General features: G+C 43.4%; 1 protein-coding gene and 2 long non-coding RNA genes across 4 annotated transcripts in view; 1 reads left to right on the top strand and 2 right to left on the bottom strand.

Annotated features, from left to right (window-relative positions):
- Positions 1-26,978, bottom strand: part of LOC128083191 (uncharacterized) — a 234,202-nt gene that overhangs the window by 30,042 nt on the left and 177,182 nt on the right. The gene's annotated exons all lie outside the window — the stretch shown is intronic.
- On the top strand, positions 3-21,928 carry LOC128083170 (myosin heavy chain, skeletal muscle, adult). Its single transcript, XM_052688153.1, has 39 exons — positions 3-129; positions 911-1,155; positions 1,243-1,386; positions 1,482-1,638; positions 5,693-5,720; positions 5,813-5,924; positions 6,010-6,102; positions 6,587-6,650; positions 6,743-6,841; positions 6,947-7,050; positions 7,140-7,278; positions 8,166-8,284; positions 8,383-8,532; positions 9,329-9,499; positions 10,121-10,427; positions 10,533-10,600; positions 11,907-11,994; positions 12,087-12,204; positions 12,525-12,648; positions 13,261-13,397; positions 13,497-13,752; positions 14,416-14,658; positions 14,876-15,052; positions 15,137-15,282; positions 15,372-15,462; positions 15,549-15,938; positions 16,090-16,216; positions 17,240-17,358; positions 17,809-18,005; positions 18,414-18,597; positions 18,676-18,841; positions 19,014-19,138; positions 19,295-19,603; positions 19,759-19,962; positions 20,240-20,365; positions 20,455-20,625; positions 20,712-20,816; positions 20,950-21,045; positions 21,649-21,928. Exons 2-39 carry the CDS (start codon positions 949-951, stop codon positions 21,802-21,804), a joined length of 5,817 nt encoding a protein of 1,938 aa, XP_052544113.1. The 5' UTR covers positions 3-129; positions 911-948; the 3' UTR covers positions 21,805-21,928.
- The window catches only part of LOC128083190 (uncharacterized), a 155,945-nt gene continuing 143,421 nt past the window's right edge, over positions 14,455-26,978 (bottom strand). For both annotated transcript variants that reach the window (XR_008207981.1, XR_008207980.1), the window contains exon 2: positions 14,455-14,604. This is a non-coding gene — a long non-coding RNA (uncharacterized LOC128083190). The remainder of the gene's footprint in view (positions 14,605-26,978) is intronic.

Below are 26,978 nucleotides of genomic sequence, written 5' to 3'. Positions count from 1 at the left end.
TTTTGCCAGAGAAAGTTTGCCAAAATATATTTTGACTGAAGGAAAGGGAAACATCCAAAGCATCTGCATACCAGACTCTATAAAAGTCTCTATGGAGTGCTGTGCCCAGTCTTGACAGAAAGTTTCAAGGTAAGCACATGGCTCCTGTGAATTTCTGGGCAAAAACTTTTATTCTGTTTTACTTCTTACAAGCCTTGGACACCTACTTCTATGAGGAACTATATCTATTACCAGTATAGGTTTGAAGGCTTTTTTTTTTTTTTTTTTTTTTTTTGCTATCCACTCAAACATTAACTCTGGATATATTTTATATATATTTTATCTGTGCAACAGCTAAAATGAGTTGCAATATTTTCAAATAGCAGTGACTGACTTCCAGCCTCTGCCATCAGAATTGACAACAAAATGTATCAACTTTTAAAGACCACGAACAAATGCTGCAGCTTAAGTTTTTGAGAAAGCAGAGTAGGCAATCATGATATTAATGTATGTAAAAGTGCAAGATGAATTTTCCATAGCAAGTAAATTCTATTAGACAAGAAAGTCTCTCAGAGACTTTCAGATAGTTTTTAAGCCAACATCATAGACTTATTTCATTTGAAATCTCTGCAGTGGCATCATCAAAATTCATTATAATCTACCAAGATAATACAACACTGAAAGATTGTATTGCAACAATGCAGCACTCAAAAACAATTTCTTCCTTTCATAGCCAGATGTAATTAGGAATTGATCTTATTTTCAGGAAAGAATACAGGTATTTCCAACCAAGATAGGTAGGCTGAAATAAAACTTTTGAGTTGTTTATACCTACTTTTATATTTTAGATCTTATATGCTTGTATACTCTAGATTTTCTCTTTTTCACAGAACAGTATACTCACTGACTGAGCATATTTTCTTTCCTACAGAGCGCTCTTCTGACTGTGCTTCCTGTGTAAGCGCAGCCATGGCTTCTCCAGATGCTGAGATGGCCGCCTTCGGAGAGGCCGCTCCATATCTCCGAAAGTCAGAGAAGGAAAGAATCGAGGCCCAGAACAAGCCTTTTGATGCCAAGACATCTGTCTTTGTGGTGCATCCCAAAGAATCCTTTGTGAAAGGGACAATCCAAAGCAAAGAATCCGGGAAGGTCACTGTCAAGACTGAAGCTGGAGAGGTGAGAAGAAAACAAGGGTTAAGAACTGAAAGTAATAACTACTTTCAACTGTTAGCTGACATTAACAAATCTGTGTTCTTCTGTTAGACTCTGACTGTGAAGGAAGATCAGGTCTTCTCCATGAACCCTCCCAAGTACGATAAAATTGAGGACATGGCCATGATGACCCACCTCCACGAACCCGCTGTGCTGTACAACCTCAAAGAGCGTTATGCAGCCTGGATGATCTACGTAAGTACCAGCAGCTCTCTTCCTGGGCTGGTAGCTGGGGAGGACTGCTGTGCCAGGCTGAGTGGAAGCCAACGTGCCGTGTCCCTTCCTCGCAGACCTACTCGGGCCTCTTCTGTGTCACTGTCAACCCCTACAAGTGGCTGCCGGTGTACAACCCGGAGGTGGTGTTGGCCTACCGAGGCAAAAAGCGCCAGGAGGCCCCTCCACACATCTTCTCCATCTCTGACAACGCCTATCAGTTCATGCTGACTGGTGAGGAAATTGCATTGTTTTTATTGAAAGTTAATATTTGCTTTAAAGAAAAAAAATCAGTCTACATAGAGATGTAAACCTCAGCATGAGCTTTTAATGAACTGTTATTTTAATATTTGCTAATATTGTGCATGAAACATAGTTCTGTTGTAAATATTTATAGAAGTCTTATTTAATAGCATGCAAAAATGGGCACTGAAAAAAGTTACAGTAACAGTAATTAATAAGACATATTGGGTCAAATGAAACAAATAATTGAATCATAGAATGGCATGGGTTGGCATGGACCTCAAGGATCATCAAGTTCCAACCCCCTGTCACAGGCAGGGTTGCCAGATGCTAGATCATGTACTAGTTTAGATTGCCAAGGACCCCGTCCAACCTGGCCTTGAACATCTACAGGGACAAGGCATCCACAGTCTATCTGGGCTACCTGTTCCAGCACCTCACCACTCTCAGTAAAAGACTTCTCCCAGATATCTAATCTAAATCTTACTTCCTTTATTTTAAAAGCATTCCTTCTCATCCTATCACTATCTACCTGTGTAAAAAGTTGATTTCCCTCATGTTTCTAAACTCCCTCAAAGTACTGGAATGTCACAATGAGGTCTCCCTTTAGCCTTCTCTTTTTCAGACTGAACAAGCCCAGTTCCTTCAGTCTGCCTTCATAGGAGAGGTGCTTCAGCCCTTGGATCATCTTCGTGGCCCTCCTTTGGACCCTCTCTGAAAGCTCCATGTCTTTCCTGTGTTGGGGGCTCCAGACTTAGCCACAGTACTTCAGATGAGTCCTCACAAGGGCAGAATAGAGGGGGTCAAATAGAGTCCCCTCCCTTGTCCTACTGGCTGCCCCTCTTCTGATGGCACCCAGGATATCACTGACCTTCCAGTCTGCAGGTGCACACTGCTGGCTCATGCTAAGTTTTTCATCAACCAGAACGCTAAGTCCTTCTCAGCAAGGCTATTTCCAAGGAATTCTTCTCCAAGTTTGTATACATATCTGGGATTATCTCACCAGAGTGCACTTTGCACTTGCACTTCGCTTTGTTGAACCTCTTAGCTTCACAAGGGCCCAGATTTAGAGTTTATCAGGGTCCCTTTAGATGGCATCACTTCCTTCTGCTGAATCAATCAATCACTTGACTTAACTTAGTGTCATCAAATAATTTCCTGAAGGTTCACATCTTGAGGTGCACTCATGATGTTCAAGAGTACCAGACTGAAGATGGACCCCTGGATGAGGCCACTCGTTATTAGCCTCCATCTGGACATAAATAGCCATTGACCACAAGCTTCTGGCTGTGACCTTCCAACTGATTCCTCATCCACTGAATAGTCCATCCTTCAAATCCCTCTCTCTCCAGTTTAGAGATAAAAATATAGGGGGCCATGTTAAAGGCCTTGCAGAAGTTCAAGTGGATTACATCAGTTGCCTTCCCTTCATCCTCCAGTGCTGTCACTCTATCATAGAATGGCACCAGACTGGTGAGACATGACCTTCCCTTGGTGAAGCTGTGCTGGTTAAATCAGATCACCTGATCGTCCCTCTTGCGCCTTCACACATCTTCCAGGAGGAGAGCTGTTCCATGATCTTCCTGGGCACAGAGGTGAGGCTCACCAGCCTGTAGATTCCCAGGTCATCCTTCCTCCTCTTCTTGGAAATGGCAGTGATGTTTCCTTTTTTCCAGTCCCTGGGAACTTTGCCTGACAGCCATGACTTTTCAAATATGATGGAGAGCGGCTCAGCAACCAAATCAGCCAGCTCCTTTAGGACCGTGGGTTGCATGTCATCCAGCTCCATGGACTTGTCTAAATTCAGCCTCATGAGTTGATCTCGGACTTGCTCCGCCCTCACAGTGGGGAGCAGTTCCCCACCTTGAGGTTCAGGTTCAGGGATGTGAGAATCCTGGCTGCCAGTGAAGGCTGAGGCTAAGAACTCATTGAGTACCTCAGTCTTTTCCATATCTGTTGCTGTCAGTTTTCCTTTTTCATTTAGCAGGGGATCTTTTTGGCCTGTCTCTTCTGTAGATGTACCTGTGGAATCCCTGCTTGTTGTTGTTAACATCCCTTGCCAAGTTCAATTCCATCTGTGCCTTGGCTTTCCTGGTCCCATCTCTTCAAGTCCAGACAACATCTCTGTATTCTTCCCAGGTGACATGCCCTTGCTTCCACTGTCGATACTTGCCCTTCTTTTCCCCCAGTTTGACTACCAGATACTTGCTCAGTCATGCTGGTTCCCTGCCTCTCCTGCCTGCTTTCTTATTCTGAGGGATGGAGAACTCTTGTGCTCTCAGAAAGGCATCCTTAAAGAGTAGCCAGCTTTGTTCCACTCCTTTGTCTTTAAGGACTTCTTCTCAGGAGATCTCATGCAACAATTACTTAAACAGCCTGCTCTCCTGAAGTTTAGGATCCTGACTCCACTCTTTGCCAGGCCCATGTTCCTCAAGATCACAAAGTCAACCAGGGCATGAACACTTCAGCCCAGGCTGCCTCCAATCTTGGTATCTTTACCAGTCTCCTCTGCATTGGTGAGCACCACAGCCCTATTCATTATTTGGATCTCATTTGCTTGAAACATGACATAAAATATTAATAGAGTTCAGATGATTTAAATTTATCACTTGAAATATATTGTAGCTTAAGTCCTTGGTATTTTATCTTCATAGTCAAGACACAGATCAGACACAGATTGAAAAAAGAAAATGGTCTGATTTCAGGTGTTAGTCTGATATTTACAACTTGCTGAGAAAGAACGGGAGTCAGGATCTCAGAAAAACTGCACCATCCAGAAACAACAACAGAAGTATTAATTTCAAATTAGTTATTGGCTAATACCTTTGTTGGAGTTGTTTCTTCTCAGGCAAGAAAATTTCTTGACCAAAATGTACGAGTATCCTTGCACTGAAACTGCAGTTTTTCTGAAGAAAATAAAATTGTTGATGTTCCTGCATCCACAATAGTTTCATAAGTACACAGAAACATAACTAAACATAATAATGTTGTCTGATAAATAAAATACTTGAATACTGAAGAAAAATACGAAGATAATTTATATATTTCTTCTCCTTTTCTACTTTCACTTTTTAGCATTAGAGCAAGTTCATGAAGGACAAGTAACTCAGCATTTTCTTTCATATATGCCTAATTCATGCTTCTTTGTCTTAGTCAGTGCCTTTAAAAATAGACTTGAAAAGGCAGAAATAAACAATGAACAGAAAAAAATCTGAAACAAAAGACAACCAAAACAATATAGGAACTTTCTTCTCCACTTTGGAAATAATGAATCCCTTTGAATTCATCATTAAGAACCAAAAAAAAAAAAAAAAAAAAAAAAAAAAAAAGACTGTTTAAACATTTCCAACTTTGATTAAGTCTCTACAATTTTAGAAACCAGAGTTACTGAGGACAGAATAGTGAAATAAAAGGAGTTTAGTAAGGGGGCAGTCATAATTCTTTTGATGCATACATTTATTGTCTATAACCACTTGCTATATAGAGAGGGAAGCCAATTAGTCAGACTTCTATAATGATATTTTGCTAAAGGGAAGTTGAAAGAAACTAATCACAGATTCTTCCACTATTTAAAGACTCTCTGATATTTTATTAGTCTTTAGTTGTACTTCCTGGAACATTCAAAAAACGCACCAGAAATATATGATTAATCTCTGTGGATTCTACAGGGAGTTGCTTCATATGAGCATTTCATTCCAGCGTCAATAATAATGACATCTCTGAGGAACATAATTCTCCAGACTTTCCAAAATGTAAAATTACACAAATTCTTCCAGAAGTCTTCATGCCATATTTAGATTGATTGAGGAAATATGTCAAGAAGAGATATCAAGTTTCATTGCCCCAAGAGAGATTTTAAATGAATAGTGCAGGGGGAAAAAAACAGTGTAGAAACCTAACATTTGTCAACAGGAAATATTTTCCTCACTGAAGCTGCCTGTATGTAATTCTCTCCAAAAATACTGCTTGTATTTACCTCACACTATGAGTTCCATCTTATTCAAGACCACCACTAACAGCATTTTTATTTCTGCCTCTTTCACAGACCGTGAGAATCAGTCAATTCTGATCACGTAAGTATGCTCTCTGCTGGAGTCTGTGCAGGGCTACCCAGTGTCCCTGGACAGCTGCCTGACCTCAGCTTTCTGTTACTCTGCTTTGACAGCGGAGAATCCGGTGCAGGGAAGACTGTGAACACGAAACGTGTCATCCAGTACTTTGCAACAATTGCAGCTAGTGGGGAGAAGAAGAAGGAGGAGCAGTCTGGCAAAATGCAGGTAAGTTAGGGAAAGTAGATAGAACACTTGATCTGTAATTGCCCTTGCAACTAAACAATATTAATGAATAATTATCATCCTGTAGGGAACACTTGAGGATCAAATCATCAGCGCCAACCCACTGCTGGAGGCCTTTGGAAATGCCAAGACTGTGAGGAATGACAACTCCTCACGCTTTGTAAGTTGCTGCTTCGGACAAAAACTTTCACAGAATCACAGCATGGTTGAGGTGGGAAGGTGTGTTTGGAGGTGATCTGCTCCAACCTCCCTACTCAAGAGAACATACCCAGAGCAGGCTGTCCTGCAGCACATCCTGGCAGCTTTTGAAGATCTCTAAGGAAGGAGATTCCACAGACTCTCTGTGCAATCTGTGTCAGCCATCGGCACAGTAAAGATGGAACTCTTGTGTTCCAAGTGTGTTTGTTTGTTTTCTCCTACTGTGTTTTGCCCTATCAGTAGGCAAGACTGGAAAGAGCCTGACTCCGACCTGTTTGCACCTTCCCTTGAGGCATTTCTAGACACTGAAAAGATGCCCCTGACATTTCTCTGTCATTTCTGTGCCTTCCCTCACAGAAATGGTGTTTCAGTCCTTTATTCTCCTTGCTTTATACAGGAGCAGTGAAATGCATCCAGGCTGAAATTGTTCTTTTTCCCCTCAACAGGGTAAATTCATCAGAATCCACTTTGGGGCCACAGGCAAACTGGCTTCTGCTGACATTGAAACTTGTAAGAGATGCTCCTGGCCTGCTCACATTCCTTCCCAAATTCCCACCTCCATGTCCTGTCTTGTACCTGACTCTTCCTTCTTTCCTTCTCAGATCTGCTGGAGAAGTCCAGAGTCACTTTCCAGCTCCCAGCAGAGAGAAGCTACCACATCTTTTATCAGATAACGTCCAACAAGAAACCAGAGCTAATAGGTAGGAAGGATCATTACATCTTTTTGGAGATGATCACCAAGTAACTGTTTTCTTTTCTGCCCTTTTGAAAACGTAAGCCTGTATCTTTGCTATTCTCGCTTTCAGACATGCTCCTTATTACCACCAACCCATACGATTTCCATTATGTGAGTCAAGGTGAGATTACTGTTCCCAGCATTGATGACCAAGAAGAGCTTATGGCTACAGATGTGAGTAACACAGCACAAAGATACCTGCATTCTATGCCTTGCAGGGTGGTTTACTAAAGACGTATTTTACTTGACTATTTCCACTGCAGAGTGCCATTGACATCCTGGGCTTCACTGCTGATGAAAAGACTGCCATCTACAAGCTGACAGGGGCTGTCATGCACTATGGGAACTTGAAGTTCAAGCAGAAACAGCGAGAGGAGCAGGCAGAGCCAGATGGCACAGAAGGTATCACCTAGTTCAGCTAGTAAAAATGATGAAAAGCTTCTTTGTTCATTGTCTGTTTAACTGTATCCTTGATCACAAGAAATGCTATTCTTTTATCCAGTGGATGCTTCTCACAAACACACAGCCTGAAAATGGGAACTTTAACTATGGGACTCTGTTAGAAAAACCTTCAAGCACTATAACTGTTTGTTGTTGTTGTTGCTGTTGTTGTTTCTCCAAAATCTGTCCTGCATTTCTTGCTTTGCAGAAAGTCTGTTTCCTCAGAACAAGAGTGGGCAGCAATCATGCCTAATATGATATCAGAGTGTTTAGGAGTGGTTCTGGGAGCTTCCAGATTCAAGCTTTCCCTATTCATACAATGCCTGTTCTTGCTTTTAAAACAGGCGAGCATTAGCTTCCATAATCTTCACTCCTTCCCATAACTTATCACAGAATTATAAAGATTGGATGGGACCTCTGGAGATCATCTAGTCTAACCCTATGCTAAAGCATGTTCCCTATGTTACTTACACAGGAAAGCTTCCAGGCAGGTTTTGAATATCTCCAGAGGAGACTCCACCACCTCTCTGGGCAGCCTGTTCCAGTGCTCTGTAACCCTCAAAGTAATTTTTTTTTTCTCATGTAAATATGGAACTTCCTATGTTCCAGTTTTGTCTGTGGCTTCTTGTTGTGTTGCTGGACACCACTGCTTGACTCCCACTCAGTAGATATTTATAAGCACTGATAAAATCCCCTCTCAGTCTTCTCTGCTCCAGGTTGAGCCAGTCAGAGCATACCAATAACTTCCCATTTCTGAAAAATGAAGAGCAGATTTGCTCACACAGACCAAATTCTAGCCACTGACCAATGATGAACGTTCCCCTCTTTCTTACTTTCTCCCTTTCTAGTGGCTGATAAGGCTGCCTACCTCATGGGCCTGAACTCAGCTGAATTGCTCAAAGCCCTGTGTTATCCTCGAGTTAAGGTTGGGAATGAATTCGTGACCAAAGGTCAAACTGTGTCACAGGTATAATCTTAAGTATAAAACTATATGATCTGAAGAATAATGTGAGTATTCTTCTTCTGCAACAGAAGGTAACCCCAGTTCTTTAATCTCTGTTCTAGGTGCACAACTCAGTTGGTGCTCTGGCAAAGGCTGTCTATGAGAAGATGTTCTTGTGGATGGTTATTCGCATCAACCAGCAGCTGGATACCAAGCAGCCCAGGCAGTACTTCATTGGTGTCCTGGACATCGCTGGCTTTGAGATCTTTGATGTAAGGAACAAAACTTGGCATCATAGTTATGAGAGGGGCAGAAAGAGATCTTGAGAACTCAGAAACACATTTCTTTTTAAGAAGATTCTGAAGTGTATGCTCCTAATCTGCTGGTTTTGAGATAATCATCTCTCTTTATCACAGTAGAATGCTTAAATTGCTTTATGAGCATACTTTGACTCTTAATATTGTCAACAGGTAGAAAAAAACACTGTTTTGACAGACAAATTTAGACACCGTTGACTGGGAAAAGATCTTAGTTTTCACAGTCAGAGACGGATCTATGATTAGAGCTCACACAGATGTGAACCAGGGATTTGAACAGTCTTGGAAGAGCCAAGGAAAGGGAAATGCTGTGATATATGAAATAGAGCATATTTCCTGTGTTGTGAATGCAGTGGTGCTAATAGGACTTCTCTGTCAAAACAAAGAAAACTAGAGGGCAGAGAAATTCTGGTGGATACTGAGGAAGCCTCCATTTTCCCAGAAGTTAGAGATCTGACACACCTCCATGATGCAGCAACTGAGGTTCCTGAAACATCAATCTTTGAATAGCACAGTAAAAAATAAATTTTACTTGCAGATTGATTTCAAAAATAGTGCTAATAAAGCCCTGCAAGGACGGTACATTTTTTCTATAGTAGGAATCCTTCTAAGAAATTAGATGTAATTACTGTATTGCTAGGCTTGGTGGTTCAGTTGGGGAATTTCAAACAGAATCAGAAGTATACTAACACAACTCTGTGATCATTACTGCCTCTTTGAGAACCTGTGCACTTCTCTTTGCTTTAAACAGTTCAACAGCTTTGAGCAGCTGTGCATCAACTTCACCAATGAGAAACTGCAACAGTTCTTCAACCACCACATGTTCGTGCTGGAACAGGAGGAGTACAAGAAGGAAGGCATTGAATGGGAGTTCATTGACTTTGGGATGGACCTGGCTGCCTGCATTGAGCTCATTGAAAAGGTACTTTTTCCATTTAAGCGTATGATGTATTCTGGAATTTTGTGATGTTTCTCAGTTAGATTCAGCTAGGAGAGAAATTGCAGCCAGACAGCCAGTTTCAGTGAAACAAGGCATTTTGTGGAATTAATACTTTAGTCTAGTGCTGAGGAATTAGTACAGCGAAATGGAAATCTGTATCACCAATCTTGCATCACTGTATCTTCAAGCATGGAAAAGGTAGTCTAGACTCCCACCAACAGAATTCTTTAAAAACAACTAAAGTCACTTTACATTTTCTTTGAAGATGCGAAATCAAAACTCCACATACGTTGTTTAGGAAATAAATATGGCATGCCCCAATTTTCCAAGACAATCTGCATCTTGTAGCTATTTTCCCAATTGTATTTGTCTGCCACTTCTCCTGGTTCTACAGCCAATTTTAGCCTGAAGTGGTGAGACATTCTTACCAGTTCAGAGAAGAGAGACTGCTGAAAGGTAAGGAAAGACAAGAGAATTCTTGACAAACTTAGCCTCTTATTCAGGCAGAGATGCTACCAGCAATACACAGGTACCTCTGAATCTCATAGCACACGCTTCACACTAAGGTGATCTTTCTCTGTTACTTCTTGTGCTATCTTCCAGCCCATGGGCATCTTCTCCATCCTGGAAGAGGAGTGCATGTTCCCCAAGGCAACTGACACCTCTTTCAAGAACAAGCTCTATGACCAGCATCTGGGCAAGTCCAGCAACTTCCAGAAGCCCAAGCCTGCCAAAGGCAAGGCTGAGGCGCACTTCTCCTTGGTGCACTACGCTGGCACAGTGGACTACAACATCACTGGTTGGCTTGAGAAGAACAAGGACCCCCTGAACGAAACTGTCATTGGGTTGTACCAGAAGTCATCTGTGAAGACACTGGCCTTACTGTTTGCCACCTACGGTGGAGAAGCTGGTAAATTTTCCACAATCAATTTTTTCATATGCGCATAGAGTTTGAAGCAGAATCTTAAAGGCAATGCTAAAGATTTCTGATCTTTTTATTTCTTTCGATTTTCAGAGGGTGGTGGCAAAAAGGGTGGCAAGAAGAAGGGTTCTTCTTTCCAGACAGTCTCCGCTCTTTTCCGTGTAAGTACCAAACTTACCTTTTTCACGGAAGGACAGCAAACTCATTCTGGATCTGAAATGTGTGTTTCAGTTTTGGACATTAATCTTATCATCCTTGCAGAATCAGAAAGAGGCACTAGAAATACCAGGAAAGCTGTACCTCAATGTGTGTCTGGTCTTCTTATTGAAGGAGATAGATTGATATCGTTCAGCCTCCTGAAACAATCTAGGCAATTGCCTTGTTCCTTTTTCTATAATTAGCTACAGATACTGCATCCTTGGTTGATTTATTGCAACTGTCTCCTTCAGTTTTGCTCTTATCTTTTCTGGATTCAGTAGAAATTGCAAAAGGGTAAAGTTCACCAACTTAGATTTAGAATAAATAATTGTAGAATCATAGAATCACCAAAGTTGGAAAAGACCTCCAAGATCATCCATCCCAATCATCCGTCTATCATCAGTATTTTCCCACTAAACCATGTCATTTAGAACACCATCTAAAAGTTTCTTGGACACAACACTGACTCCACCACCTCCCTGGGCAGCCCATTCCAGTGCCTGACCACTGTTTCAGAGAAGAAATTTTACTTGATGTCCGACCTGAACCTCCCCTGGGTACAACTTGAGGCCATTCCATCTTGTCCTCTCACAAGTTACTCAGGAGAAGAGGTTGACCCTCACCTCACTACAGCCTCCCCTTCTGGTAGCTGCAGAGAGCAATAATATCTCCCCCGAGCCTCCTCTTCTCCAGACTAAATAATCCCAGTTCCTCAGCTGCTCCCCATTAGACTTGTGCTCCAGACCCCTCACAGCTTCATTGCCCTTCTCTGGATGTACTCCAGGGCCACAATTTCTTCCTTGTAGTGAGGGGTCCAAAAACTGAAAACAGTATTCAAGGTGCAGCCTCACCAGTGATGAGTACAGGGGAAGATCACCTCCTGCTCCTGCTGGCTACACCGTTTCTGATACAAGTCAGGATGCCATTGGCCTTCTTGGCCACCTGGGCATGCTGCTGGCTCATGTTCAGCTGAACATCGACAAACACCCCCAGGTCTTCTTCCTCTGCACAGTCTCCCAGTCACTCTGTCCCAAATCTGTCTCTTCCAATGCAAAACTGTTCTGTTTCTATTCTGTGAAATCTACTACCACATCAAAATGTAGTCAGGCTTAGCCTGACAAAACCAGGTGTCTGCAGTTTCCCAGTTTCCCTCTAGGAGCTCTGCAATATGTTGTAGGAAAGATAAGTCTGTATCCTGAAACATTCAGTTTGATAAATCCACTATTAAGTGGACAACAATTAATAATAATCAATCTCATACATTCACAGGAGAATTTAAACAAGTTGATGACAAACCTGAGAAGCACTCACCCCCATTTTGTACGCTGCATCATCCCAAATGAAACAAAAACACCTGGTAAGGAGATACAGTGGGTAAAATTAGAACTGCAGAAGCTCTTAGGTTGAGTGTCAAACAGTGGGGTAGTCACTAATTGTGGTGTTTGTTAGGTGCCATGGAACATGAGCTGGTGCTGCACCAGCTGAGATGCAATGGTGTGCTCGAGGGCATCAGGATTTGCAGGAAAGGATTCCCCAGCAGAGTCCTATATGCTGACTTCAAACAGAGGTAAGAGTGGTACCACTTGCTGTCCATTCAGACCGAAGTGAATAGCCTGGATGTTGAAATGCACTTGAAACATACACGTTACACTGGTATTGAAGTAATATGTAAATGCTTCTCTGTCAGATCATGATGACATGGCCAAAGATTAGGATTACTTTGGACTCTGCACTAACAGTAAAAATATTCTCCGTATCCCACTCTCAAAGGTTGAATTGGCTTCCAGCATTAGACTAATTCAAAGAGACAGTCTGAGAAGACTGGGGTTCAATTGTACTGGGGGTTTCAATAACAGGTATTTCTTCATATCTTGTTTCCTCCTACAGATACAGAGTGCTTAATGCGAGTGCTATCCCAGAAGGACAATTTATGGATAGCAAGAAGGCTTCTGAGAAGCTCCTTGGATCCATTGATGTGGACCACACCCAGTACAGATTTGGTCACACCAAGGTATGAACAAGTCTTGTGTTCAAAGAGAGAGCAATAAGAGCTGGTTGCTTCCTGAGGGTCAGGGAGTGCAGTGCAGTGCAGTGCAGTAACACAGCTGGCAGCTCAGGTGCCTCAGCCAAAAAAGATCCAAGCACACAGTACTTTGGCAAGGCAAGTGAAGAAGACCAACCAAGGACAGATTCAACTAAGAGTCCAAATCATCCAGTAGGTTTGTGACAACAAGAAAGGTGTGAGGTGAAGACTCAACAAGAAACTCTTGTTTTAAAGGTTGATTGTGGTCAGGTCTAGGTAGGATACCAAGGATCAGGCACTACTCACTAATTTCCTGATCAATGAAACAGGTCTAACATTAAGTCAGGAAGAAGAGTTCACTGTGGTCCACAGCCAGGCTAAGTGGGAAACCAAAATTGTAATAAGATGATTCAGGCAGGGACTGAAGGTCTAGGGCTGAGCTATCAAGAAGCTCCTAGACACAATGGAAAAATGATGTGGGAAGGAAGCCAAGGTTAGGCTGGTCATGATCATTAATGTCTCCTTCTGAAAGCTGAAAGCCTGTTGTCTCTGTATTATGGCTTACCCGACTGTTACGTGCTGCAACATTTTATTTTCAAGGTGTTCTTCAAAGCTGGGCTGCTGGGACTCCTGGAGGAGATGAGAGACGATAAGCTGGCTGAAATCATTACTCGCACACAAGCCAGATGCAGGGGCTTCCTGATGAGAGTGGAGTACCAGAGGATGGTGGAGAGGAGGTAAATATGCATATTTAGTTTATTCTCATGGTGCTTGGTTAATTGAGTTTAAAATTTTCACACTCAAGGTATGTAATCACTACATGAACTGTATTTTAGGGAGTCCATCTTCTGCATCCAGTACAACGTTCGTGCATTCATGAATGTCAAGCACTGGCCCTGGATGAAGCTGTTCTTCAAAATCAAACCCCTGCTGAAGAGTGCAGAGTCTGAAAAGGAGATGGCAAACATGAAACAAGAGTTTGAGAAGACCAAGGAAGAGCTTGCAAAGTCTGAGGCAAAGAGGAAGGAGCTGGAGGAGAAAATGGTTGTCCTATTGCAGGAGAAAAATGACCTGCAGCTCCAAGTGCAGGCGGTGAATATCATTGCTTATTTGTCCCTTGGATAAAGTGTTACACAGGCAGACTGCTTTTTTCCTCCAGGCAGAGACTTGTAGGAAGATAACTAATTTACAATAGGAAAAGAAGTCACACACTTAGAGTTACTGGAAGGTTGAATAAATGGACAGTGGCAGGGGTGTCCCCTATCAGCCAGTGAAGTAACCTGGCAATGCCAAATAAACTTGATGGCTCTTCTGTCCTAAGGAGAGAGACTTGTAGCACTAATCAATTGTAAAAAGTAGCAAACAAATCTGTCTGAACTGGATAGGAAGAATCTCCATCAGTTCAGCCTTCAAAGCAGTGCTCTTATGCAATAGAGTAAAAGCAACCATGAGAAGGACCCTTTTTTCCTAATCACAAATGTACCATAATGACTAGATTGCTAGATATTTGACATTCAGCTATCAATCAGGAGTCGGTTTCTTCATTCCAAAAAAAACACCAACTTCTCTAGTTCATTATTCTCACAAATAAAAACACCTAATTCCCCAATATTATATTAAACAAAAACAAAAAAAAAAAAAAAAAAACAACAAAACAGAACCATTTAAATATTGTGTCTGTGGGAGAAAAAAAAACCAACAACAAAACAGAACTTCAAAACATTATAACTCACAAAAATCTGTGTCTCCTCATAGGAAGCAGATAGCTTGGCTGATGCTGAGGAAAGATGTGACCAGCTCATCAAAACCAAAATCCAGCTGGAAGCCAAAATTAAGGAGGTGACAGAACGGGCTGAGGATGAGGAGGAAATTAATGCTGAGCTGACAGCCAAGAAGAGGAAACTGGAGGATGAATGCTCAGAGCTGAAGAAAGATATAGATGACCTGGAGTTAACGTTGGCTAAGGTTGAGAAGGAAAAGCATGCCACTGAAAACAAGGTACACACACATGAGAAGTCACATAATGTGTGAAGCTACTCTCAGAGTAGAAGTGACTACTACATCAGAACATATTGGCTCTGGAAAAATCATGCAAGATCTCATCTAAACTGTAAAAGATAAAATAAACCTCATTGCAAAACACTGCAAAATGCAACTGCCACTACAACAACAGGCAAGTTTTATACCATGTTTTAATGTTTCCACCAATTCGTAGGTGAAAAATCTCACAGAGGAGATGGCAGTCCTGGACGAGACAATTGCCAAGCTGACAAAGGAGAAGAAAGCCCTCCAAGAGGCCCATCAGCAGACACTGGATGACCTGCAAGTAGAGGAAGACAAAGTCAATACGCTGACCAAAGCTAAAACCAAGCTGGAGCAGCAAGTGGACGATGTAAGCAAAATGCATATAGCCATTACAGGACAGTTGTGGAGATAAATATGGCTGGCAGAGCACTGATGATCCCATTCTGTTTAGCTGGAAGGGTCCCTGGAGCAAGAGAAGAAGCTGCGCATGGACCTTGAGAGAGCAAAGAGGAAACTTGAAGGAGACCTGAAGTTATCCCATGATAGCATAATGGATTTGGAAAATGATAAGCAGCAGCTGGATGAGAAACTGAAGAAGTAAGTGAGGTTGTGGGACACCTGAGTGCTGGGCAGGTGCACGTAGGAGGTTTTGTTCAGGTGTTAACACAGTTTGTTTTGTGCAAAAGGAAAGACTTTGAAATCAGCCAAATCCAGAGCAAAATTGAGGATGAGCAAGCCCTGGGCATGCAGTTGCAGAAGAAGATCAAGGAGCTGCAGGCAAGTCTCTGGTCCTTCCCTTCTGGCCTTCAGAAAACATCTGAAGGAGAAGGACATGGGTGTGAAGGGTCCCTGATGCTCCCCAGGCCCGTATTGAGGAACTGGAGGAGGAAATCGAGGCAGAGCGAACCTCTCGGGCCAAAGCAGAGAAGCACCGAGCTGACCTCTCCAGGGAGCTGGAGGAGATCAGTGAGCGCCTGGAGGAAGCAGGAGGGGCTACGGCAGCTCAGATTGAGATGAACAAGAAGCGTGAGGCAGAATTTCAGAAGATGCGCCGTGACCTGGAAGAGGCCACGCTGCAGCACGAAGCCACGGCTGCCGCCCTGCGGAAGAAGCATGCGGACAGCACAGCGGAGCTTGGGGAGCAGATCGACAACCTGCAACGAGTCAAGCAGAAGCTGGAGAAGGAGAAGAGTGAGCTGAAGATGGAGATAGATGACTTGGCCAGCAACATGGAGTCTGTCTCCAAAGCCAAGGTAAAGAAAGGCAATAGTATTTATTATTCACAGAGCAAAGGCATGGTGCTTAGGCGGTATCTACAAATCACACTTGTACCAGAATTCTGCTGTAAAAATCAGGCAGAGTCCAGACTTTCATCTCCTTTCCTTCCTTGCTTTCCATACCTAGGCAAATCTAGAGAAGATGTGCCGCACTCTGGAGGACCAGCTGAGTGAGCTTAAAACCAAGGAGGAACAGAATCAGCGCATGATCAATGACCTCAATACCCAAAGAGCCCGTCTGCAAACAGAAACAGGTGACATATCCTAATTCTTGATGTCCAATGAGAGAACCTCTAAATTAGAATGATATGTTACAGTGCAAAGGGAGAATTTAGCTCACATCTCATAACTATTCCAGATTCCATGGCTTTACAGTGTACCCAAGTGCTTGTTATTGTAGATATTTTAAACATTTATATCATTTATCTTCAGTCAAACATGACCTCAGGTCGCTAACAATGGCAATGTCCATGTGGACCACATCAGTAATAGTGTGGCCAGAAGGACTAGGGAAGGGATTAATCATCAGGAAGAAATTCTTTAGGCAGACAGTGGTGAGGCACTGGAACAGAGTGTTCAGACAAGCAGTGTATGTCCCTTCTGAGGAAGGGCTTAAGGTTAGATTGGATGGAGTTTTGAGCAACCTCATGTAATGGAACGCATTCAGCCCATGGCTGGAGGATTGGAAGTAGATGGATTTGAAAGTGCCTTCCAATTCAAACTATTCTTTGACTCTCTGACTGCATGATTTTATGATAGTCCCTCTCTACTCATCACTGGTGCAACTCGCTACACATTTGGATCCCTCACTACACTAAAATTCTAGAGCTGCTGGAACAGTAGTGCTGATGATGCAGCTAGAAAACAAGACATGAGGGAACTGAGGTTGCTTAGTTTTGAGAAAATGAGGCTTAGAGGAAACCTCATCACGCTCTACATTTTCTTAAAAGCTGGTTTTGATTTTTTTCTCAGTGGTCTAGGGATAGGGAATGGTCTCTGTTTGCACCAGGGGAGGTTCAGATTAGATGTCAGGGAGAATTTTGCATGGAAAGGGTGGTTAGGCATTGGAAATGGCTGCTGAGAGAATTAGAGTATTAGAGTATTAGAATCACTGGAAACATTTGAAAACGTGTGAATGAGATGCTTAAGGACATGGTTAAGTGACAATGATGAGATTTATAAGACCTATGGGTCATATTTAAACCAAATCACTTTATGATCTATGATTCTACTGTTAGTATAACACTTCTTTTTTCTTCTCATTTTACATTTTCCAGGTGAATATTCTCGCCAGGCAGAGGAAAAAGATGCTTTGATTTCTCAGCTCTCTAGGGGCAAGCAAGGATTTACCCAACAGATTGAGGAACTGAAGAGACATCTAGAGGAAGAAATAAAGGTCTGGAAATACCTTCTTCCTTCAAGCCATGTTACCATGACATGCATGTGTAGAATCCTATCTAAAACAAGAGCAGCTCAGTATTCTTTCCCCAAACACGTGCAGTACAGGAGGGAGCAGCGTTTGTATTTGAGGGGGAAGGAACCATAGTGAATTTGATGCTACAGAAAGTTATCCTTTGAGGAGATTCTGATACCCTGTAAGACAAGATCCATGCTCATTTCTAGAAATATTTACAGAACCATCACACTATTGTCCCCAGGCCAAGTTCATTAACATATCTTGATTCTCTAGCACACATTTTTGAGGGATTCACTGTCTCCTGGCCTTACATTTGTTTCATCAGGGTTTACCCATCCTTACCCCTGGAGCAGTACTCCTGATTATGACAATCCCGTTTTCAATATGCATCTTGAGATATTCAGCTTAGAAATCTCAATGTTCTCACAGGCCAAGAACGCCTTGGCACATGCCTTACAATCTGCACGTCATGACTGTGAGTTGCTCCGGGAACAATACGAGGAGGAGCAGGAAGCCAAGGGTGAGCTGCAGCGTGTCCTGTCCAAGGCCAACAGCGAAGTGGCCCAGTGGAGAACCAAATATGAGACGGATGCTATTCAGCGCACAGAGGAGCTGGAGGAGGCCAAGTATGTGGGGAATTAGGATGTGAAATGGCTGGAGAAGTCTGAGATAATCAAGGGAAATTAGAAGTCACTGATAATGGATTAAGATAGGGTTGGGATGAAGGCAGTGACATCCTTGCTTGCGCTAGAAGAGAGAGAGGAAAAGCATTTCAGTCTTTCAGTCTGCGAAAAAGTGCAGACTGAAAGACACACATACATTCAGGATTTTGTTAAGCTAACAAAGGCTGAATACTCAGTAGGTGTTAGGACAAAGCTTAGACAAACCCTTTAGACTGCATGCAACCACTATACAGAAAAACCACTGAACAGATGGAGGGTCAAAATCCCTATGTGATCAAATGCCCTCTTATGAATGTAAAACGCAGGCTCCCTCTTCATCTCTAACCTGCAGCTGTGTTTGCCTCCTTCCAGGAAGAAGCTGGCACAGCGGCTGCAGGAGGCAGAGGAACACGTTGAAGCCGTGAATGCCAAATGTGCTTCCCTGGAAAAGACAAAGCAGAGGCTGCAGAATGAGGTGGAGGACCTGATGATTGACGTGGAGCGATCAAATGCTGCCTGCGCAGCTCTGGACAAGAAGCAGAAGAACTTTGACAAGGTATTCTGGGCTCCAGGCCTGTGTTTCCTGGGCACACAATGATTGTCGCATCCAAACTCACAACCTGTTTTTCCTCAGATCTTGGCGGAGTGGAAGCAGAAGTACGAGGAAACGCAGGCTGAGCTGGAGGCCTCCCAGAAGGAGTCTCGCTCCCTCAGCACAGAGCTGTTCAAGATGAAGAATGCCTATGAGGAGTCTCTGGACCACCTGGAAACGCTGAAGCGTGAGAACAAGAACTTGCAGCGTAAGTCGCTCAGCCTTTCCTGCTGGCAGGGCTTTCTCAGAAGCTTTCCTGCCCACCTCTCCACCTGGGTCTGTGCCTGCAGTGATGGGAGCAGACCTGTTATGCTGGGGTCACAGGGCCTTTCCCTCTATGCTCTATACCTGACCATGTGAATGTTCATTCTTCTCTACAGAGGAGATTTCTGACTTCACGGAGCAGATTGCAGAGGGAGGAAAGGCGATTCATGAGCTGGAGAAAGTCAAGAAGCAGATTGAGCAGGAGAAGTCTGAACTCCAGGCTGCCTTGGAGGAAGCTGAGGTACATAGTGCTAAGACTTGTTTCCAATCTTATGGAATGGAAACAGTAATCTGTAGATATTTTGGAAAATATAGATTATGTTCTGAAGGATTGCATATGAGATTGCTTAGAGAGGAAATTATATTTCTATTCACTATTTCTTTTTTACTTGTCCAGGCCTCCCTGGAACATGAAGAGGGGAAGATCCTGCGCCTCCAACTGGAGCTCAACCAGGTCAAGTCTGAGATTGACAGAAAGATAGCAGAGAAAGATGAGGAAATTGACCAGCTGAAGAGAAACCACCTCAGAATTGTGGAGTCCATGCAGAGCACCTTGGATTCTGAGATCAGAAGCAGGAATGAAGCCCTGCGGCTGAAGAAGAAGATGGAGGGAGACCTGAATGAAATGGAGATCCAGCTGAGCCATGCCAACCGCATGGCTGCTGAGGCACAGAAGAACCTGAGAAACACACAAGGAACACTCAAGGTATGAAGCTAAATCAGTGCACATAGGCATATTGCTTCCCTCCTGTTATATAAAGTCGTTATTACAGTTGTAATTCATTAAAAGAGCAAGAAATGTCACTATCTACAGGGTTCCATTGCTCTGCAACCTTGTAATCTACTTTTTCTGCTTTACAGGATACCCAGATACACTTGGACGATGCTCTCAGGTCACAGGAGGACCTGAAGGAGCAGGTGGCCATGGTGGAGCGCAGAGCAAACCTGCTGCAGGCTGAAGTTGAGGAGCTACGAGGAGCCCTGGAGCAGACAGAGCGCTCGAGAAAAGTGGCTGAGCAGGAGCTTCTGGACGCAACTGAACGTGTGCAGCTCCTCCACACCCAGGTCAGATTATTTCCAGGGAATTAATCCCATCAGCATGAGGTAATGTAGAATGAGATATTGTTATGTATTTTACTTATTGCTGTGCATCTCACTGTGTAAACACTTGAAGAACAATACCGCGACATATCTAATTCAGCTAGCCATCCCTATCTGGTTTGCTACCATGGCTCTAAAGAGGATTCCATTACAAACTTTAACAAACATTATTATCCCTCTCAGTTCTTGATGTGGAGGTATCAGGTCTAAGAGTAAAAATCCTAACATTCCTGTTATGCAGAATACCAGCTTGATCAACACCAAGAAGAAGTTGGAAACTGACATTGCCCAAATTCAGAGTGAAATGGAAGACACCATTCAGGAAGCCCGCAATGCTGAAGAGAAGGCCAAGAAGGCCATCACCGATGTAAGTCGTGGCTCTTTCACTGCTGATGGCTGATGCATTTCCCCCAAAAAGTCCCTGGCAAACCTGGCTTTGCTGCTTTGCCTCTCCAGGCGGCCATGATGGCAGAAGAGCTGAAGAAGGAGCAGGACACCAGTGCCCACCTGGAGAGGATGAAGAAGAACATGGACCAGACGGTGAAGGACCTGCAGCTCCGTCTGGATGAGGCAGAGCAGCTGGCCCTGAAGGGAGGCAAGAAGCAACTCCAGAAGCTGGAGGCCAGGGTGCGTAGGGCTGGTATTTGTGCAAGTGTGTGCAATGCCAGGTCAGAGATAGCAGGGAAGCTCCAAATATGGGTTTCTCCTTGCAGGTACGGGAGCTGGAAGGGGAGGTTGATTCTGAACAGAAGCGCAGTGCTGAAGCTGTGAAGGGTGTGCGCAAGTACGAGAGGAGGGTGAAGGAGCTGACCTACCAGGTAAGGCAGGAAGCCTCCTTGAGTTGACACCCCTTACACCAGCACGTCAAAATGGCTGCGCATTGTCCCCATGCGGTATTGTTGTCTTCATTTGGGAAGCAATTCTATCTTTCCTGCTCATCAACTTCTTTAGACTGAGGAAGACCGGAAGAATATTCTCAGGCTCCAGGATCTGGTGGATAAACTGCAGATGAAGGTGAAATCCTACAAGAGACAAGCTGAGGAGGCTGTAAGTATAACTTGAAGAATGAGTGAGAGTAATTTTACTTCAAGGAAGTATGATTGTAGAGATCAGAATGAAAACCAGAAAAGGGCCTGAAAGAATCTCCCGAGACACGTCTTGGCTCATTGTTCATTATCATGTCAGGCAGCCTTGCTTTCTTTGGGACATGCTGCAGTCAGAGATTGACTGAGGGATGTTTTGCAGCGTAGTTTATCCAGGAAATGAAACTAAAATTGCCAACATCCATTAACTAACAGTCTCATGAATCTGTGGCAGTAATCAACATCGTGGGGTTTTCATGTGTTTCTGAATCTAACAAATGAAATGTAAATCAGGCACTAGGGAAGAGGAGAATAAGTACAAGAAATAATAAGACCATGTGACAAAACAGCTCCTCAAGAGTGACAAATTTCTGGTGCTTTTTGTTAATGTGGGTTCTCAAATAAGGGCGGATGAGGAAGTCTTTGTGAGTCTTATGTTTAAGCCATAGTAGGCAGGAGACAAGGTCTGTGCTTTCCTCTGGGGAGCTACAGCCCCTTAAGGCCTGGGCACAAAAGGACTGAAACCCCTGCCTTGGTTCCTCACCACCAACTCCTTGTCCTTGTACAGGAGGAGTTGTCCAATGTCAACCTCTCCAAGTTCCGCAAGATCCAGCACGAGCTGGAGGAAGCCGAGGAGCGGGCTGACATTGCAGAGTCACAGGTCAACAAGCTCCGAGTGAAGAGCCGGGAGATTCATGGCAAGAAGATAGAAGAGGAAGAGTGAGAATGTCATGACAGTAAAGTGGCATAAGGAATTCACAAAATGTGAAAACTCTGTCACTTTCTTCCATAATTTGTATTTTTAACCCCCTCCATACATGGCAAATAAAAGGATTACTTCACAGACACATCATGAGCATTAGATTTCATCTCTTCCTCTTGTAACTGGTTACTGGTTATCTGGTGCTTTTGGGCCCAATTTTGGCTTATAACCTTTGCACGTTCTTACCACAGTAGAGCTTTCTGTCTACTAGCAGCCAATTGCTTACCACTTCTATCTCAATTCATTAGCTGTGAATGAGTGATTGGAACAAAATTAGAAATGACATTTCAAAGGCAGGGAAATCACAGCCGTTACTCTTCAAAATAAAGAGGCTTTATCCACTTCACTTATTTAATTACAGTACACATTTCATATTAAAGAGTAACTTCTGCAGTACCGTCCATAGTCAAGTCCAACCCTTGATCCCAAGCCCATCTACAGAATGCGTCTCTTCCTTGATGACCTGAGGTATTATGGGCATACCAAATTAGAAATAATTCATCCTAATGCTGCCAGTCCAGAACTGCCTCAGCCATTTCAATCCTAGCAGCCTGATCCACCTGCTGGTTGTTGTGATGTTCTTCAGTGGCACGACTCTTGGGTACATGAGCATCTGTGTGATGTACCTTTACAACCATGTTCTCTATCAGGGCAGCAAGATCTTTCCACAGTGCAGTGGCCCAGATGGGTTTGCCTCTGCGCTGCCATTTATTCTGCTTCTATAGCTGTAATTACACCCGGAGAGCATCTGCCACCCCCCAGGAGTCAGTATAGACATAGAGCACTGCCACTTCTCTCATTCAGCAATGCCTAAAGCCAGCTGGGTGGCTCTCTGCAAATTGGCTTACTTCACCTTCTCCTTCAGTATCTTCCACAATTTGTTTTCCTTGAGAATTTCTGCCCAAGGCTCCAGGTCTGGCCATTCTGTCCAGCTGTGGTATAGGGCATGTTTTTTATATCTTTTCCAGTCCAGATTGGCCCAATGGCTACTACATGAACTATCTCCTATTTAATTTGTGCAAAGCCTGTAGTTGCTCAGCTGCTTCTTCTGGATCACTTCATGGAGAGGGTTTACAATCAGGCTGTAATCCAGAAAACGCATTCTCCAAAAACTCACAAGAACTAAGAAATCTTGTCTTTTTGTTAGTTGATGGAGACCTAATAGTTTATTTACTGATCACATCCATGGGGATCTGATCATGTTAATCTTGTCATTTTATTCTTAAGGTCTGGATTTCCTGTTCAGGTCCTTTGACCTTACTTTATTTTATAAAAACAAACAAACAAACAAACAAAACAACAAAAAATCCCAGCTTTTGGAAGGATTTGAATTTTTTTTTTTCCTTTCTGAAAAACTTTCTTTGCTGTGTTGCCTCATTTAATGATGTCATCAACTTAATGCAGGTTCAGGAGCTTTCCCTGTGTCAGAGCAGACTGGATCAGCCCACTGGAAACTAGAGCAGCCATTTTCCTAGAAGAACACTCTCTTGTGATGGTTTTTCCCTTGCAATTCACATACATGTGCCTGTAGATTCGAGGTGGGTTTTCCATCCCGCTTCCTCATATCCTCTCCATGGTTATGTGGGTAAAGCCATAGGATGGCACATAGTGTGTACCCACTTACTCCTGTCCCTCAAGTGGTTTGTACATGTGCAGGAGAAAACTTACTCTCTTTTCTTTGGGCTATTTAACCAGTTTGTCTACAGCTGAGACACAGACTGATCACAGAATCACAGAATTACAGGGGTTGGAATGGATCTCAAGAGATCAAGTCCAACCTCTCTGCTAGAGCAAGTATTCTACAGTAGACAGCACAGGTAGACATCCAGACGGGTCTTGAATATCTCCATATAAGGAGATTCACAACCTCTCTAGGCAGCCTGTTCCAGTGCTCTGTCACTCTTACTATAAAGAAGTCCTTCCTCATGTTTGCATGGAACTTCCTATGTTCAAGTTTTAGGCCACTGCTCTTTGTCCTATCACTACACAGAGAAGAACCTGGCATTATCCATTTGTGTCCCACGTCACTTTTTGGATATTTATAAACATTAATCAGACCCCCCTCAGTCTTCTTTTCCCCAGGCTGAACAGACCCAGGTTACTCAACCCTCCCTCATACAGGAAATGTTCTAGACCTTTACTAATCTTTGTAGCCCTCTACTGGACACCTTCATAGAATCATAGAATCATAGAATGCCCTGGGTTGAAAAGGACAAGAAGCATTATCTGGTTCCAACCCTCTGCTATGCACATGGTTGCCAACCACCAGCCCAGGCTGCCCAGAGCCACATCCAGCCTGGCCTTGAATGCCTGCAGGGATGGGGCATCCACAACCTCCTAGGGCAACCTGTTCAAGTGCCTCACCATCCTCTGTGTGAAGAACTTCCTTCTAATATCCAACATAAACCTCCCTGTCTCAGTTTAAAACCATTCCCCTTGTCCTATCCCTATCACCTTCTAGGAGATCCTTGTCTTTTTTGAATTGGGGAGCCTGGACCTGAACATAGTATACTAAATATGACCTCACCAGGGCAGACCAGAGGAAGAGGATCACCTCCCTCGACCTGCTAGCCACTCTCTTTGTAATGCACCCTAACCCTGATTTTCCCTTGCTGAATCCATGCTGAATATTCCCTATTTTCTCTTCCAATTGCTTGGAGATGGCATCCAGAACAAGTTGTGATGCACTCTCTATGTATCTACACTACAAAGATTGTGCGTACATGATGTTATTTGGATCTTGGAATAACATATTATTGCCCAAGTTACTATCATTTATTATCTCTACCACACTAGCTCCCTTAGGTACTGGACACCTTTCTCCATTGTGGTCCATTTTTCTGGGTTAAATATCAACCCTTCCTTGAAGTATATCTTTCCTTCACAGTTGATGAAAGTTGCACCACAGGGTGAAGGTCTATGTCCCTTTTCCTATTATTTTGTCAGTGCCAGCTGTCTTAGAAAGAGATCCCAGCCATTTGGTTTCACTTGCCCACTAAATCCAGACTATGGTCTCCATTATCTCAGCACTGGAGCAGCCAGGTGGCAATGTGTTCACCACAACTATGGCTGAAATCCCGTTCCATATCTCACAGTACATCTAACATTAGGGTCAGATGGTTCTCTTCTAGGAGTTCTGTCTCTCTCCTCCTCCTGTTTTTGTGATAGCCCTGCTTCATCTGCTTCATCTTCATTTTCCCTCTTAGTAAGAGTTTCTTTCCTTACTAAACAATCTGATTTTCGCTAACATTTTTTCCTGTTGCTTATAGGGGCAACTGACACTGGCATTGACCGGCTCTCTGGCTCAGCCTCAGGGCCTATTGCAGAGGTTGGTTCAGTCACAGGGCTGTCGCTGGAGTTGAGTCAGATCCAGAGGCATTTCCTTTTGAGGGTGCTGAGTAATGCTGAATAGTGTTTAATTGGTTCAGGCCAGGCACCAACACAGTGCTGTTACTCTCTGACATTACCAGGATCAGGGCATAACTTTTAAAAACATTCTGTTAGCTGTTTAGGATTCTGCACTTGTTCAGGGGTGAGTTGCAGATCCATCAGAAGTGATCATCTGCCCATATCTTTCCACACACCTTACCACCCACAGTCATCTTGCCCCAAGGCAGATCTCTGGGTGGTATTTTTGAATAATTTCTTAACCATAAATTAAACAGGATACACATACAGAAGACACAGCAGTAAGATCGTGCCTATTTGAACTCTCCAGATATATTAAAAATTTTCAACAACTGCTTTAGCTTGCCTGTAGTAGGGAGTTCTTTACTTGATAAGAATTTCTGCAGTAAGGTTCCTGTAGTCAGAGAATGGTGGCAATACCGAATACAACCCAAGACTTGTATAACGTGAGAACATGCTACATTCAATCTGGCAAAACCATAAAGAAGCCTAAGTCAGCTCTCAGAGGTAATAACCAACATGGTCAGAGTTAAGAAAAACAACCCTGAAAGCAAATAAAGCAACAGTGAATGAAAAGATCGGCATTGTGTCCAGCAGTTGTTAAGCTACTCTACCACTTACAACAATTTTGTTGTAACGTGATCTGGTCTGATCTGTTGTTATCTCAACCCTCTGAGCCCCACAGGGGGTGGGCAGCAGAGTGAGGGAGGTGATTCTGCACTTCCAGAAGAGTGTAGAACAAAACAGTCCAGGCTGCCATAAAATGCAGTTTCCCTTTTAGGGAGAATTTCTAAGAGAGTTGAATGGAAGAAAAAAGGCAAGCTGCACCTCTGCAAGAAGACACACTATTCAGTGGAAATGTGTAAAATGTCTGAATGGATGTTTTACCACCTGAGAAACTAGCCATAGAGATATGAACCTTGTAGATGGGCCTAAAATCAGTACGATTTCTGCATGTGCCCAGTTGAAAAGATCTAATCTATCCTGAAGGATGAAGCACATCGACCTGCACGACTGTGAGGTGAGAGGCAACAGAGGCTGCACTACCAGGTGTGTGTGGCTCTCTGCCTTGGTGAAGAGTCTTCTGGAAGGATGGATTGTTAACAGCCTGCTTAGACAGGTCATGCTTTCCTTAAGTATCCATGTCTCTTAAAACACTGGCTGGCGGTGGACAAAATCACTGAATATCCTGAGTTGGATGGGGTCCACAAAGCTCTTGAGTCCATCTCCTGCCTCTGCACAGCACTCCCCCAAAATCAAACCATAATCTGAGAGTGTTTTCCAAATGCTTATCAAACTCTACCAGGCTTGCTGCTGTGACCACCTCCCTGAACTGCCTGTTCAGTCACCCTCTCTGTGGAGAACTTTTTAATTACATTCCATTCCCACAAGCCATATTGCTTGTTCCCTAACAGAAAAGATCAGAGCCTCCCCCGCTACTTACTCCCCTTGTGAGGAAGCTGTAGGCCACATGGAGATCTCCCTCCATGTCTCAAAATGTGAAAGAAAGCTACTGTGACGTGACAACACAAGATATATTCTCATCCCAGTAAGATTCAGAGGATTTACTGCACCATCCTGGGCTGAAAATTTACAAATGAAGCAAGATTTATCAGCAGCCGGAGGCCTAACACCTGCAGTGCTCTGTGACCCTACCCACACAGGTGCAGGAGCATGTAGGCAGGTAAGAAGATTGATGGCTTTCTAGTGAGCAAATCCACCAGACA

This window comes from Tympanuchus pallidicinctus, unplaced genomic scaffold (assembly GCF_026119805.1).
Source record: "Tympanuchus pallidicinctus isolate F22 unplaced genomic scaffold, pur_lepc_1.0 scaffold23, whole genome shotgun sequence".
Lineage (NCBI taxonomy): Eukaryota > Metazoa > Chordata > Aves > Galliformes > Phasianidae > Tympanuchus > Tympanuchus pallidicinctus.
Note: the sequence above shows the minus strand (reverse complement) of the source record. Positions and strands in the feature narration are given on the sequence as shown.

What these genes read in the sequence shown, in the direction of transcription:
- LOC128083170 (XM_052688153.1), top strand. Translation starts at nt 949, where the DNA reads ATGGCTTCTCCAGATGCTGAGATGGCCGCCTTCGGAGAGGCCGCTCCA. An exon ending in ATGCAGCCTGGATGATCTAC is followed by an intron (nt 1,387 to 1,481) that starts GTAAGTACCAGC and finishes CCTTCCTCGCAG; the next exon opens with ACCTACTCGGGCCTCTTCTG. An exon ending in AAATGAAACAAAAACACCTG is followed by an intron (nt 11,995 to 12,086) that starts GTAAGGAGATAC and finishes GGTGTTTGTTAG; the next exon opens with GTGCCATGGAACATGAGCTG.